Genomic DNA, 15,651 nt, shown 5'->3' on the forward strand with positions numbered 1-15,651 from the left:
CCTTTGGAAGAAGTCTAACCCAAACACTTTTAATATTTTCCTTAATCTGACCCTTATACTTCTTATCCAAATTTAAAACTTTAGATTTTACACTAGCTTTGCCTTTAGACCCACGGTATTTCCTTCCCTTATCCACACTAACACAACCATCAGATTTTCCAAGATTCTACATAGGCCCACAATTCATGGGATTAGAAACGTGAATAGCATGCAACTTACTCATTTTGTCAACTACCTCTTTATCTCCAACAATTTCGGAATTTGCATCACAATTGACCTCAAGAGGTACTTCTAAATTAATCGTATCAGACTTCAAAATATTCAAATTTGAACCTCCAATATCCTCGGTTAACTCCCTGTCTATCTCCCTAATTTTTTGCTCAAAATCCGAAACTGCATCACCAACTTTTGAAATTTTAGTAACTTCTATCGACTCCATATCTAACTGCCTATTTCCAATATTAACTTCCTTCTGAGACACCTCCTCCAACTCCTGATCAGAACTACCACCACCTTTCCCCATCTCCAATGAAATAGTCACCAGCCTATGAACAGAACCAGTTAGAGTTTGATTAAACTTACGAGGATTATTCAACAATGAAGCTTCTCTTGATGGTATGAAGGAGTCTTTGCCAAAACTAGCAACTTCAACAACTGATTTTCTAGAATTATTGAACTGAGCAGCACGAATCCATGGACCAAACTGTTGATCTTCCAACTTCAGAGAGCATTTACTTTTCAGCCAAAGAGGACAATCCTTATCATCATGAGTAACACTCCCACTCCAGTAACAGATATTCAGTAATCATTCATACTTGAAAGAAATCCAATTCTCACAACTCCCATCCAATGGAATAATTCTTCCATGACAAATAGTTTGGGAGATGTCAATGGCCACTCTGACCCTCAAGAAATTACCTCCTACCATTTCTGAAGTACTCTCCAATCTTCTGACTTCCCCCAAAGTTTCACCAATATCCATTGCAATCTCAGGAGATAACATACTAAAAGGAAGATTGTGAATTTGGACCCAAAACATTGCTGTAGAAAGTTGCAGGTCTGCCAATGGGGTCTTTCCATCATACCTGTGCAGAATTACAAGGTGTCTATCATAGGACCAAGGTTCTCCCATAATAACCTTTTCAACATCCAACTCCGATTCAAAGCCAAACAAAAGATAATTATCAACAGCATCCTTGACATTAAAACGCTGAGTCATACGCCATAAAGGTCTAAAAGTCTAAGCCACTGCATCAATGTTAACATTTCTCTTCATAAGAAATTTTGCCACTAGAACAAACTCATGAATTTGCTTATCCTTTGAAATAGATAGACTTTTTCCTTCTTTATGAGTAAGAGAGTTTATTCCACTTAAGAGCAAGATCATCCATAACAAGAAGAAACTGTTTCCCAAATCCCACAAGCCTTGACAGTAAACTTGTTACAGCAAGGAACAAAACAATTTCCCACAGATAGTTAAGAAAACCAACTACTACAGCCTAAAGTTTAGAGCATCAACCTAGCGAAGAAACTCTCTTAGAATTTTCAACAAACACTTATCGTGTAGCCCACAAAATAAATCCACAAGCCTTGATAGTAAACTAGTTACAAGGAACAAAGCAACTCCCCACAGAAAGTGAAGAAAACCAACTACTACAGCCTAAAAGTTGAGGGCATCAACCTTCATAGCCGAGAACGTTTCTACATGCACTACAGTTTAGATCGATTTTTATTTGCCCTATATCTTATATCTTCTGTACAAATGACCGCTTAAGTTTGGAAGTTTTTGAATTATATAATTTGAAATATTATATTTTAGATTTTACTCTTTAAAATTTTATTTGAGAGAGTTTTAACTTATAGCGTCTGCTTCTGATAATGTTTTTTATCATCAGATTAAGACATCAATCAATTTTATTTCATTTACATTAGCAACTCTACTGCTCATATTTTCCGTTAAATGCCACATAAAATGATGTAATGTAACACTTAACAAAATGATAATTAAAAGAAATATAGACAAAGAGATCATTTATGTAAATTGAATATAACTTCAAGGATAATATTCAAATTTTGAAACTTTAAAATATAAAATTTAAACACTCCAAAATTTAGAGTGTAGTGTGCAGTTTTAAGTTTTTAACCATAAAGGTTTTATTTTTTTCCCTAAAAAACAAACGTTTATTTTGGGCATTTTAAAAAAATGACACTATTTATTTATGCTAAAAAAAAAAAATTCAATCCCGCCCTATTGATATTGTACAGAAATTTAAAAAAGAAAAAAAAAGGGCAAGTTGTATATATATTATAATAATAATAATATATTCATCCATTTACCTTTCATTCTAAAATCTTAATTCTCGTTTTCAAAAAAAAAAAAAAATCTTAATTCTCATACACTTCCTCTCAGCCAAAAAAAAAAAAAATCGCAGACACTCCCAAACCAAACCCTAGAAATACCAATACGACAATGGCTCGAAAAAGAGGACGGAAGAAAAAGGAGTACCGGAACTGGCTGGATCTCCCTAAAGACGTGACGGTGTCGATTCTCCAGAGGCTGGGCGCAATCGATATCTTCGAGAGCGCCCAAAAGGTGTGCATGCTGTGGCGCAATATCTGCAAAGACCCTTCCATGTGGCGTGCGATCGATATGCAGAATCTCGGTGACCTCCACGACATGCCCTACGACCTCGAGAAAATGTGCATTCATGCCATCGATCGCAGTTGCGGCCAGTTGCGAGATATCAACATCGAGTACTTTGGCACCGACGAACTCCTCATCTACATCACCCAAAGGTATATATACATCTCGATTGTTGATATTTCTGTTTAAATTATTATTATTATTATTATTTGGTTTTGGTGTAATTTAATCCTTGTTAAGTTTATTATGGTTCCGGCGTAAAAGTCTCTGACGATTGAATAAATGATTTAGATTCATTCCCGCTATATAAAAAATTAATTGGTGTGTTGATCTAATCATAAAGATCACAATCATTAGAAGCGGACATATACTTTATCAAAAAAAAAAAAAAAGTTTATTGTTAAGTTTAAATTTTAAAATACATATACTTTACTTGTTTTTATTATGTTTTATGTATTTTAATTAATGTTATAATAATAAAATGTATGAACCCACTTGTTTAATCGAGTCAATTGTTGGTTCTATTTTGATAACTATGCAAAGTAATCCTAAAAAACTAATAGAAAGGGAATTATTAAAAGAGTTGGCATCACATGTCACATGTGCTTTTTTTTTTTTTGGGACCACTTGAACAAAGATTTCAGGTGTTCGGGTTTCAACTCAGATTCAGTAACAGTTAGCTCTACTCTGTTAAGCAACATATGTATCTTCTTTGTTTTCTATAGAGTGGTTACAAACTAGGAATAGTTTGATTGCTTTTGATATTTGATTAAGCTTTTGCTTATGCTTTCTGCTGACACACGTTCACAAGTACTTGTATTGATAGCTTCAAATTCAGGTAGGAAGCTTGGATGATTTGGCGTAGAGAATGTTGCCAACTAGATATGTTGTTTTCTTATTCTTTGAACAATTTTTCTATGTACAATATAGAAAATAAACAGTACACCAACATATTGCTGCCCTCCTATAGAGAATATTTCTTTGATGACTTGCTGTAGTTCACAATCTATATGGTGGATTCGAGCTATTTGTCTCCAATATTGAATTTGCAGATGCAAAATTCTTCCACAATTTTGTATTTACTTGTCTGTGTTGTCTCTTCATGGCTGCTGGTTCATTTTTTATCACATCCTTGATATTTTTGCAGTACAAGTCAGCTTAGACGCCTTCGTCTTGTATGTTGCTATTACATTACGGATAAGAAATTGAGTGAATTGGCTGCAAAACTTCCACTATTGGAGGAGCTGGACATGACAATTTCTTCATTGTCAGAAGAACCTTTGGAAGCTTTGGGGCGCTGTTGTCCTCTTTTGAAATCATTAAAATGGAACCAGCTTTGGGATGGACACCCTCACATTCGCATAGAGGGTGATGAGGAGTTTGTTGATGACGGCGAGGCACTTGCTATTGCAAAGAACATGCCCGAATTGCGCCACCTCCAGCTTATTGGAAATAAGGTGACGAACGATGGCTTGCAGGCCATACTTGATGGTTGTCCTCACCTTGAGTCACTTGACATAAGGAAATGTTTCAATGTCACTCTCTCAGGAAATTTGGGAAAAAGATGTGCTGAACGGATTAAAAACTTGCGGCGTCCCAATGATTCCACTCGTGACTACGGATTCATGGCAGAAATTTCTGATATGGATCTTGTTGATGAAGATGACTTAGGAGATTTTTATCATGACTACTAGTTCTTTAGGATTATTATATTTTAAGAATCTGAAATTTTAATCTGTAGTTTCTAATCAACTAACATAACCTATCCGTGTGAATGCCATCCAGCATGTCTTATGACTTTTGAAAGGGGGATAAATAGGGAAAAAAAAGTGTATAACCTCCTAGTTGGATTTATTTTAAAAATGATTTTGGATCCATCGTGTGACTAATTTGTATGTGAAGTAAATTCCGTGGTGCCTATTATGCTTGGTTATCTATCGATTAATCTTTTGTTCAATTTCATTTAATAAGTAACCTGGTGAGGCTTTTGGCTTTTGGGTTATGTGAACTACAATAACTTCTCATTGTGGTTGCCTTATTATTCCACATAACCTTAATATATTTACATTTTATTTAAAAGAAACATGTCATACGTTTTAATTTTAAAGGAATCGGTGTTTTTTTTTTTTTTTCAAAACAATGTGAAAAAAAACTTTATACAAGTGTGTTGAAAAACTAATTTTTTAGGTAACTTATAATGCAAAAGTGTGTATTGGGTATTTGGGTATGAGTAACAATTTTAAGAAAAAGTTGTTTTTAGTGACACAATGTGAGGTCTGCATTTTTCAAAATATTTACTGCGCTGTAAATAATTGGCATGGAGTGTTTTTAGAATGTTTATTTCAAATATTTTAAAATTGAAAATTGTATTATGAAAACTCTATATATTAAAAGTATTTTCATTTGAAAATGTATTTGGCATTACTAGAAAGTAAAAAGTTACTTTATCTATTTTACATTACCACTTTAATAATGCATCTTACCTATTAAGGGTATTTGAATTTTATTTTCTAAAGTTTGAGAGTGTTTGGATTTTACATTCTAAAGTTTTAGAGTTTGGGGTATAAAATCTAAACACTCCTTAACTTTAGGGGGTAGAATTCAAATTTTGAAATATCAAGATATAAAATCCAAACAGCTCAAACTATAGGGGCTAAAATCCAAATTTTGAAATTTTGGATATAAAATATAAACAACTTTAAACTTTAGGTATATAATTTGCAATTTACCCAAAAAAAACTTTAACAACACACCTTACAAGCAACTCAAGTAAATTCAAATAAGCACAATTAATACCATGGAATTTTTTTTTTTTTTTTGAAAATGAGCTCAACTGATAAAGTCTTTAATGATTGAATAAGAGATTTGAGATTTATTTTCCACCTATACCAAAATCTGATTAGTATCTTAGCCGGATAATAAAAATAAAAGCGAACGCTATAAGTTAAAATTCTCTAAAAAAAAGGAAAAAACATTTGAAAATGCCATTCTATCATTTCTAAAAATGTTTCATGCGTGTTTTAGTTAGCTTAACTAGTAAAGTTTTTGATGGTTGAATAAGAGATTTGGGGTTCAATTCCCACCTACACCAAAAACTTAGTCTTTGTCTGATGATAAAAAACTATCATCAATAAAAAAGAATTTTCCATACCTTTCTTGTATTGAAATAATAAGGTCTTGTGTTGAAATACTAACAATTTTAAGTTTTGATCCCATTGATCAAAAATCCTATTTTTAGTTTCAAATTTTTCAAGGTTATGAGAATCCTTTAATGAATTTATAATTCAATAGAAANAAAAGTATGATCATTAGAGAAATAATAAAAAAATGGAGTATAATGAATATTTTATTGAAATATCTTGTAAAATAAATGAACTGATGTGGGTATTTTGTAAAAGTAAATGTGTAAAATAGAAAAAGTAGGTTTTTAGTGTAAAAATGGATGTGTAAAATACACATACTGATGTGAATGCTCTAAGTTACCTAAAAAATTAGTTTTTCAACACACTTGTATAAAGTTTTTTTTTCACATTGTTTTGAAAAAAAAAAAAAAACACCGATTCCTTTAAAATTAAAACGTATGACATGTTTCTTTTAAATAAAATGTAAATATATTAAGGTTATGTGGAATAATAAGGCAACCACAATGAGAAGTTATTGTAGTTCACATAACCCAAAAGCCAAAAGCCTCACCAGGTTACTTATTAAATGAAATTGAACAAAAGATTAATCGATAGATAACCAAGCATAATAGGCACCACGGAATTTACTTCACATACAAATTAGTCACACGATGGATCCAAAATCATTTTTAAAATAAATCCAACTAGGAGGTTATACACTTTTTTTTCCCTATTTATCCCCCTTTCAAAAGTCATAAGACATGCTGGATGGCATTCACACGGATAGGTTATGTTAGTTGATTAGAAACTACAGATTAAAATTTCAGATTCTTAAAATATAATAATCCTAAAGAACTAGTAGTCATGATAAAAATCTCCTAAGTCATCTTCATCAACAAGATCCATATCAGAAATTTCTGCCATGAATCCGTAGTCACGAGTGGAATCATTGGGACGCCGCAAGTTTTTAATCCGTTCAGCACATCTTTTTCCCAAATTTCCTGAGAGAGTGACATTGAAACATTTCCTTATGTCAAGTGACTCAAGGTGAGGACAACCATCAAGTATGGCCTGCAAGCCATCGTTCGTCACCTTATTTCCAATAAGCTGGAGGTGGCGCAATTCGGGCATGTTCTTTGCAATAGCAAGTGCCTCGCCGTCATCAACAAACTCCTCATCACCCTCTATGCGAATGTGAGGGTGTCCATCCCAAAGCTGGTTCCATTTTAATGATTTCAAAAGAGGACAACAGCGCCCCAAAGCTTCCAAAGGTTCTTCTGACAATGAAGAAATTGTCATGTCCAGCTCCTCCAATAGTGGAAGTTTTGCAGCCAATTCACTCAATTTCTTATCCGTAATGTAATAGCAACATACAAGACGAAGGCGTCTAAGCTGACTTGTACTGCAAAAATATCAAGGATGTGATAAAAAATGAACCAGCAGCCATGAAGAGACAACACAGACAAGTAAATACAAAATTGTGGAAGAATTTTGCATCTGCAAATTCAATATTGGAGACAAATAGCTCGAATCCACCATATAGATTGTGAACTACAGCAAGTCATCAAAGAAATATTCTCTATAGGAGGGCAGCAATATGTTGGTGTACTGTTTATTTTCTATATTGTACATAGAAAAATTGTTCAAAGAATAAGAAAACAACATATCTAGTTGGCAACATTCTCTACGCCAAATCATCCAAGCTTCCTACCTGAATTTGAAGCTATCAATACAAGTACTTGTGAACGTGTGTCAGCAGAAAGCATAAGCAAAAGCTTAATCAAATATCAAAAGCAATCAAACTATTCCTAGTTTGTAACCACTCTATAGAAAACAAAGAAGATACATATGTTGCTTAACAGAGTAGAGCTAACTGTTACTGAATCTGAGTTGAAACCCGAACACCTGAAATCTTTGTTCAAGTGGTCCCAAAAAAAAAAAAAGCACATGTGACATGTGATGCCAACTCTTTTAATAATTCCCTTTCTATTAGTTTTTTAGGATTACTTTGCATAGTTATCAAAATAGAACCAACAATTGACTCGATTAAACAAGTGGGTTCATACATTTTATTATTATAACATTAATTAAAATACATAAAACATAATAAAAACAAGTAAAGTATATGTATTTTAAAATTTAAACTTAACAATAAACTTTTTTTTTTTTTTTGATAAAGTATATGTCCGCTTCTAATGATTGTGATCTTTATGATTAGATCAACACACCAATTAATTTTTTATATAGCGGGAATGAATCTAAATCATTTATTCAATCGTCAGAGACTTTTACGCCGGAACCATAATAAACTTAACAAGGATTAAATTACACCAAAACCAAATAATAATAATAATAATAATTTAAACAGAAATATCAACAATCGAGATGTATATATACCTTTGGGTGATGTAGATGAGGAGTTCGTCGGTGCCAAAGTACTCGATGTTGATATCTCGCAACTGGCCGCAACTGCGATCGATGGCATGAATGCACATTTTCTCGAGGTCGTAGGGCATGTCGTGGAGGTCACCGAGATTCTGCATATCGATCGCACGCCACATGGAAGGGTCTTTGCAGATATTGCGCCACAGCATGCACACCTTTTGGGCGCTCTCGAAGATATCGATTGCGCCCAGCCTCTGGAGAATCGACACCGTCACGTCTTTAGGGAGATCCAGCCAGTTCCGGTACTCCTTTTTCTTCCGTCCTCTTTTTCGAGCCATTGTCGTATTGGTATTTCTAGGGTTTGGTTTGGGAGTGTCTGCGATTTTTTTTTTTTTTGGCTGAGAGGAAGTGTATGAGAATTAAGATTTTTTTTTTTTTTTGAAAACGAGAATTAAGATTTTAGAATGAAAGGTAAATGGATGAATATATTATTATTATTATAATATATATACAACTTGCCCTTTTTTTTTTCTTTTTTAAATTTCTGTACAATATCAATAGGGCGGGATTGAATTTTTTTTTTTTAGCATAAATAAATAGTGTCATTTTTTTAAAATGCCCAAAATAAACGTTTGTTTTTTAGGGAAAAAAATAAAACCTTTATGGTTAAAAACTTAAAACTGCACACTACACTCTAAAATTTTGGAGTGTTTAAATTTTATATTTTAAAGTTTCAAAATTTGAATATTATCCTTGAAGTTATATTCAATTTACATAAATGATCTCTTTGTCTATATTTCTTTTAATTATCATTTTGTTAAGTGTTACATTACATCATTTTATGTGGCATTTAACGGAAAATATGAGCAGTAGAGTTGCTAATGTAAATGAAATAAAATTGATTGATGTCTTAATCTGATGATAAAAAACATTATCAGAAGCAGACGCTATAAGTTAAAACTCTCTCAAATAAAATTTTAAAGAGTAAAATCTAAAATATAATATTTCAAATTATATAATTCAAAAACTTCCAAACTTAAGCGGTCATTTGTACAGAAGATATAAGATATAGGGCAAATAAAAATCGATCTAAACTGTAGTGCATGTAGAAACGTTCTCGGCTATGAAGGTTGATGCCCTCAACTTTTAGGCTGTAGTAGTTGGTTTTCTTCACTTTCTGTGGGGAGTTGCTTTGTTCCTTGTAACTAGTTTACTATCAAGGCTTGTGGATTTATTTTGTGGGCTACACGATAAGTGTTTGTTGAAAATTCTAAGAGAGTTTCTTCGCTAGGTTGATGCTCTAAACTTTAGGCTGTAGTAGTTGGTTTTCTTAACTATCTGTGGGAAATTGTTTTGTTCCTTGCTGTAACAAGTTTACTGTCAAGGCTTGTGGGATTTGGGAAACAGTTTCTTCTTGTTATGGATGATCTTGCTCTTAAGTGGAATAAACTCTCTTACTCATAAAGAAGGAAAAAGTCTATTTCTATCTATTTCAAAGGATAAGCAAATTCATGAGTTTGTTCTAGTGGCAAAATTTCTTATGAAGAGAAATGTTAACATTGATGCAGTGGCTTAGACTTTTAGACCTTTATGGCGTATGACTCAGCGTTTTAATGTCAAGGATGCTGTTGATAATTATCTTTTGTTTGGCTTTGAATCGGAGTTGGATGTTGAAAAGGTTATTATGGGAGAACCTTGGTCCTATGATAGACACCTTGTAATTCTGCACAGGTATGATGGAAAGACCCCATTGGCAGACCTGCAACTTTCTACAGCAATGTTTTGGGTCCAAATTCACAATCTTCCTTTTAGTATGTTATCTCCTGAGATTGCAATGGATATTGGTGAAACTTTGGGGGAAGTCAGAAGATTGGAGAGTACTTCAGAAATGGTAGGAGGTAATTTCTTGAGGGTCAGAGTGGCCATTGACATCTCCCAAACTATTTGTCATGGAAGAATTATTCCATTGGATGGGAGTTGTGAGAATTGGATTTCTTTCAAGTATGAATGATTACTGAATATCTGTTACTGGAGTGGGAGTGTTACTCATGATGATAAGGATTGTCCTCTTTGGCTGAAAAGTAAATGCTCTCTGAAGTTGGAAGATCAACAGTTTGGTCCATGGATTCGTGCTGCTCAGTTCAATAATTCTAGAAAATCAGTTGTTGAAGTTGCTAGTTTTGGCAAAGACTCCTTCATACCATCAAGAGAAGCTTCATTGTTGAATAATCCTCGTAAGTTTAATCAAACTCTAACTGGTTCTGTTCATAGGCTGGTGACTATTTCATTGGAGATGGGGAAAGGTGGTGGTAGTTCTGATCAGGAGTTGGAGGAGGTGTCTCAGAAGGAAGTTAATATTGGAAATAGGCAGTTAGATATGGAGTCGATAGAAGTTACTAAAATTTCAAAAGTTGGTGATGCAGTTTCGGATTTTGAGCAAAAAATTAGGGAGATAGACAGGGAGTTAACCGAGGATATTGGAGGTTCAAATTTGAATATTTTGAAGTCTGATACGATTAATTTAGAAGTACCTCTTGAGGTCAATTGTGATGCAAATTCCGAAATTGTTGGAGATAAAGAGGTAGTTGACAAAATGAGTAAGTTGCATGCTATTCACGTTTCTAATCCCATGAATTGTGGGCCTATGTAGAATCTTGGAAAATCTGATGGTTGCGTTAGTGTGGATAAGGGAAGGAAATACCGTGGGTCTAAAGGCAAAGCTAGTGTAAAATCTAAAGTTTTAAATTTGGATAAGAAGTATAAGGGTCAGATTAAGGAAAATATTAAAAGTGTTTGGGTTAGACTTCTTCCAAAGGGTATCAAGGACAGTGTTGGAGATAAAGAGGAGGCTTCGGGTTTCAAGAGAAAGACTAGTGGCACTATGCACTGTGTATCTCAGGAAAAGAAAGTAAAAATTGAGGAGGAAACTTTGAAAAGTGAACTCTTAGCAACTCATTTTGGATCGGCGGAGGCTATTGAGCAGCCCCACCGAGACCAATGAGTTTGTTAAGTTGAAACTGTTGGGGGCTTGGGAACCCTCGCACATTTAATGCCTTAAAAGAGGTAATTGGGATAGAAGAGCCCAAAATTGTTTTTCCAATGGAAACAAAATCTGATAGAGATTGGATAGTGAAGATTCATGATATCTGTGGATTCAAACAAGGATTGATTGTTCCAGCAGAGGTAGTAGTTGAGGGTTAGCTTTATTTTGGAAAGATGATATACAAGTAAATGTTATAAAATATTCTCCATCTATTATTGATGCTGAGGTGAATAGTGGAGATGGTTTGGGGTGGTGGCATCTTATAGGTTTCTATGGACAACTAGAGACCTCTCTTAGATATGAATCTTGGAGTTTATTAAAATATCTCAACGGTCTTTCTCAGCTGCCATGGCTTGCTATTGGTAATTTTAATGAACTTATGTGTTCATCTGAGAAGGAAGGTGGTGCCACTAGGCCCGCTCAACAAATGCAGCCATTTGTAGATGCGTTAAATTGGTGTGGTCTTCGTGATTTAGGCTTCTCTGGTCCTAAATTTACTTGGCTATATCAACAATCTGATGGAACACAAATTAGAGAAAGGCTTGATAGGGATGTAGCAACAATGGATTGGGTGATTAAATTTCCTCAAGCAAAGCTTTTTCATAAAACTTCTTCTGTGTCTGACCATAATCCGCTAGTGTTGAATCTGATGAGGAAGAAATTAAAACCAATGCAAACTAAGATTTTCAGGTTTGAAGCTATGTGGTTGAAGGACTCAAGTTGTGAGGATGTCGTGAACTCGGCCTGGGAGGAAGGTTTACATATGGGGACTGAGCTTCCAATTGAAAGTTGCATGGAAAATTGCCAAGCAAAGCTGGAGATTTGGAAAAAAAAAAACTGTTTTGGACATGTTGGGAATAACATTGCCCATCTTCAAAAGCATCTGCTGTGGCTAGAAGTGCAACCAGCTTCTCCTGAAAATATTATCTCCATGAGGGATACTCGGGTGGGGCTCAATTGTTGGCTGGACAAAGAAGACTCGATGTGGCATCAGAGATCTCGCCTAAACTAGTTTCAAGCAGGTGATAGAAATACAAGTTATTTCCACTCAAAAGCATCTAATCGATATCAAAAGAATTGTATTGAGGGGTTGTTTGATGAAGATGGAATTTGGCAGGAGGATGATAGAGCTGTGGAAGGTATGGTGCTTAAATATTATTCTAACTTGTTCAAGTCTTCTTGCCCATCAGATTTTGCTGAATTATTGCAAGCCATTGTTCCAAAGGTCCTTACAGATATGAATGAATACTTACAGGTGATTTTCAAGGAATAGAGGTTCATAAAGCTCTTAAACTAATGTATCCTCTTATATCTCCTAGTCTAGACGATATGCCCCCCTTATTCTTCTAGCACTTTTGGCCTGCTATTGGGAGTGTGGTTACTAAAACTGTTTTGAATTTTCTTAATCTTGGTACTATTCCACCAAAATTTAATGAAATCCCTATTGTTTTAGTACCAAAAAATAAAGATCCAAAGCGTATTATTGGTTATCATCCTATTAGTCTTTGTAATGTGATTTATAAATTGGCCTCTAAAGTTCTTGCTAATAGACTTAAAAAAGTTTTACCAAAAATTATTAGTGATACCCAAAGCGCTTTTGTGCATGGAAGGTTAATTACTGATGATGTTTTGGTAGTTTTTGAAACTATGCATCACATCAATTCTAAGAGAGGGGGGAAAATTGGAGAGATGGCTTTAAAGCTAGATATGAGAAAGGCATATGATTGAGTGGAGTGGATTTGCTTGGATAAAATTATGGAAAAATTGGGTTTCAATTCTAGGTGGAGGGGTTTGATGATGCAATGTATCTCTTCTATTTCCTATTATGTACGTATTAGTGGTAAACCTAGAGGTAATATTATTCCCTCAAGAGGGTTACAGCAAGGGGAACCTTTGTCTCCTTATCTTTTTTTAATTTGTGTAGAGGGTCTTTCTGCTTTGATTAAAAAAATCTGTATAGGAAGGTAAGATGGAAGGGGTGGCTGTTTGTTACTCCTATCCTTTCACACTTATTTTTTGCAGATGATAATCTTATTTTTTGTAAGGCTAGCTTGGAGAAGTGTGATTCTTTGCAGCGTGTCTTAAAAGTTTATGAAGATGCTTTTGGCCAACAATTGAATAGGGCTAAAATCTCTCTGTTTTTCTCAAGCAATACAGATCAACAACTTCAAGAAGAAATTAAGACAAGGTTTGGAGCTCAGATTATTACACAGCACGAAAAATACCTTGGTCTTCCATCTTTAGTTGGGAGGAATAAAAGACATACTTTTAATGCTGTGAAGGAAAAATTGGCAAAAAAGTTAGCTGGATGGAAGGAGAAGTTGCTTTCTAAAGCCGGGAAAGAAATTTTGATCAAGGCAGTTGCTCAAGCTATCCCAATACACCATGAGTTGCTTCAAAATCCTTGATTCCGTTTGTGATGATCTGACTAGTATGATTAGAAATTTTTGGTGGGGACAAAAACAAGATGAAAGAAAGATGGCGTGGTTGAGTTAAGAGAAGTTGTGTGTGCCTAAATCATGTGGTGGGATAGGTTTCAAACTGCTTAAGCCTTTTAATCTAGCTCATTTGGCTAAACAAGGCTGGAGACTTCAAATGGCTAATAATACTCTTGTTTATAGAGTTTTTAAGGCATGTTATTTTAAAGATTGTGATTTTGTTCATGCTTCCTTGGGAAATAGACCTTCATACTTGTGGAGAAGTATTTATGTAGCCCAAGAAATTGTTAAAAAAGGGATGAGATGGAATGTTGGCAATGGTCAAAAAATCCGGATATGGGAGGATAAGTGGATTCCTAACTCTCCTTCATCTAAGGTTATCTCCCCTAGAGTTCTTTATCCACAAATCTCTATGGTTAGTGATATGATTGATGTTGAAGATAAGGGATGGAATTTTAGTTTACTTAAATGTATTTTCCTTCCCTTTGAGGTAGAAATTATAGGAGGTATTCCACTGAGTACTTGGCTTCCTGAAGATAAACAAATCTGGGAAGAGACTTCAAATGGTTTATTTTCGGTTAGGAGTGCCTACAAAGTTGCAATGGATTTGAGCAAGCCTATCGAATTTGCTTCAAGCTCGGATGGTGATAGCATGAGGTAGTTTTGGAAAAAGCTCTGGAAGATCCAAGTTCCTCATAAGATTCAACACTTTATTTGGAGGGCAGCCCATGATATTCTCCCAACAAAGGCGAATCTAGTACGTAGGCATGTTATATTGGAGGGTGGTTGTGAGGAATGTGGTGATAATTTGGAATACTTGTTGCATCTTTGTTGGGAATGTCCTAAGGCAAGTGAAACATGAATGTTATTACAAAATTTCAATGACTTTGCCTCTATGTAGTTTAGGTGTTTTATGGATTTCCTATGGCTTAGATTGGTTGTGTGAAGATCAGGCTATAGCAATCACAACTTTATGGGCACTTTGGACAAATAGGAATGAAGTTCAACATGGTGGATTAAGGAAGAATGGGAAGCAACTGATTCTATGGTGTACTCACTACTTGGAGGAGTATTGGGCAGCTGTGGAAGTCCCAATGAAGCTTTCTCAAGTTCATGTTTCAAAATGGGAGCCTTCGGCTTTTCCTTTTTATAAGGTTAATGTAGATGGAGTTGTTTTTAAGGAACAAAAAGAAGTTGGAGTGAGGGTTGTAATTTGAGACCATGTTGGAAATTTTATTGTAGGTCTTAGCATGAAATTTCAGTGTCCTCTAGGAGCTATTGAAGTTGAGGCAAAGGCCTTTGAATTTGGTTTGGAATTTTCTAATGATATGGGTATTCAGCACTTTGTTCTAGGAGGAGATTCACTTAATATTGTTCATGCTCTTAGTTGAAATTCTCATGCTACTTCAACAATTGTTGCTCTGATTTATGGGATCCAGGTTACTTCTTTTGAGTTTCAGAATGTCTTATTTTCTCATGTTTGTAAGAACAACAATATACCTGCTCACTAGTTAGCTAAACATGCTTTAGGCATCTTTGATTTTTCTATTTGGATTGAAAAGAGTCCATGTTTTCTTGTATAAGCTGTTCTCCATGATATATCTACTGCTTTTAATTATTAATAAAATTTGTGTGTTTTCTATCCAAAAAAAAAAAAAAAAAATTCCAAACTTCAAGAGTGTGTTTTACACTTTAGCCTAACTTAAAAATACCATAACAGAATATGGTATTTGGTATTTGGTAATTAGCAAAATTACAAACATAGACCATGGGCTTTATAAGGAAGAAAAAAAGCCTATGGGGTCTTAATTAAAATTTGCTTTTCTGAATCAAGATTCAAAATCTTCATGTGGAAAGTCTGTAGATTTTATTACCGGCTAAACGCAACCTTATCAAGAAAGTTCACTCTTAAAGCTTTCTAATTCGACTATGATAGATTTAATTGATTGGATGGCCCAAAATTTATATGAGCCCGAGATAGAAGATATTGCTTCTATGAAAATCCAATTTAAATCACAA

General features: G+C 34.4%; 2 protein-coding genes across 2 annotated transcripts; one reads left to right on the top strand and one right to left on the bottom strand.

The window, feature by feature from the left end:
• Nucleotides 1-2,367: 2,367 nt before the first annotated feature.
• Nucleotides 2,368-4,601, top strand: LOC111997773 (putative F-box/LRR-repeat protein 23). The gene is made up of 2 exons (XM_065773317.1): nucleotides 2,368-2,796; nucleotides 3,792-4,601. Exons 1-2 carry the CDS (start codon nucleotides 2,471-2,473, stop codon nucleotides 4,336-4,338), a joined length of 873 nt encoding a protein of 290 aa, XP_065629389.1. The 5' UTR covers nucleotides 2,368-2,470; the 3' UTR covers nucleotides 4,339-4,601.
• Nucleotides 4,602-6,358: 1,757 nt separating this feature from the next.
• LOC112004937 (putative F-box/LRR-repeat protein 23) lies at nucleotides 6,359-8,588 on the bottom strand. Its single transcript, XM_065773318.1, has 2 exons — nucleotides 8,164-8,588; nucleotides 6,359-7,168 (listed from the first exon to the last, which is right to left on the bottom strand). The coding sequence occupies exons 1-2, from the start codon at nucleotides 8,487-8,489 to the stop codon at nucleotides 6,622-6,624; spliced, it is 873 nt and encodes a 290-aa protein (XP_065629390.1). The 5' UTR covers nucleotides 8,490-8,588; the 3' UTR covers nucleotides 6,359-6,621.
• Nucleotides 8,589-15,651: the final 7,063 nt, after the last annotated feature.

The sequence above is a fragment of the Quercus suber genome, unplaced genomic scaffold (assembly GCF_002906115.3).
Source record: "Quercus suber isolate HL8 unplaced genomic scaffold, Cork oak 2.0 scaffold_73, whole genome shotgun sequence".
NCBI lineage: Eukaryota > Viridiplantae > Streptophyta > Magnoliopsida > Fagales > Fagaceae > Quercus > Quercus suber.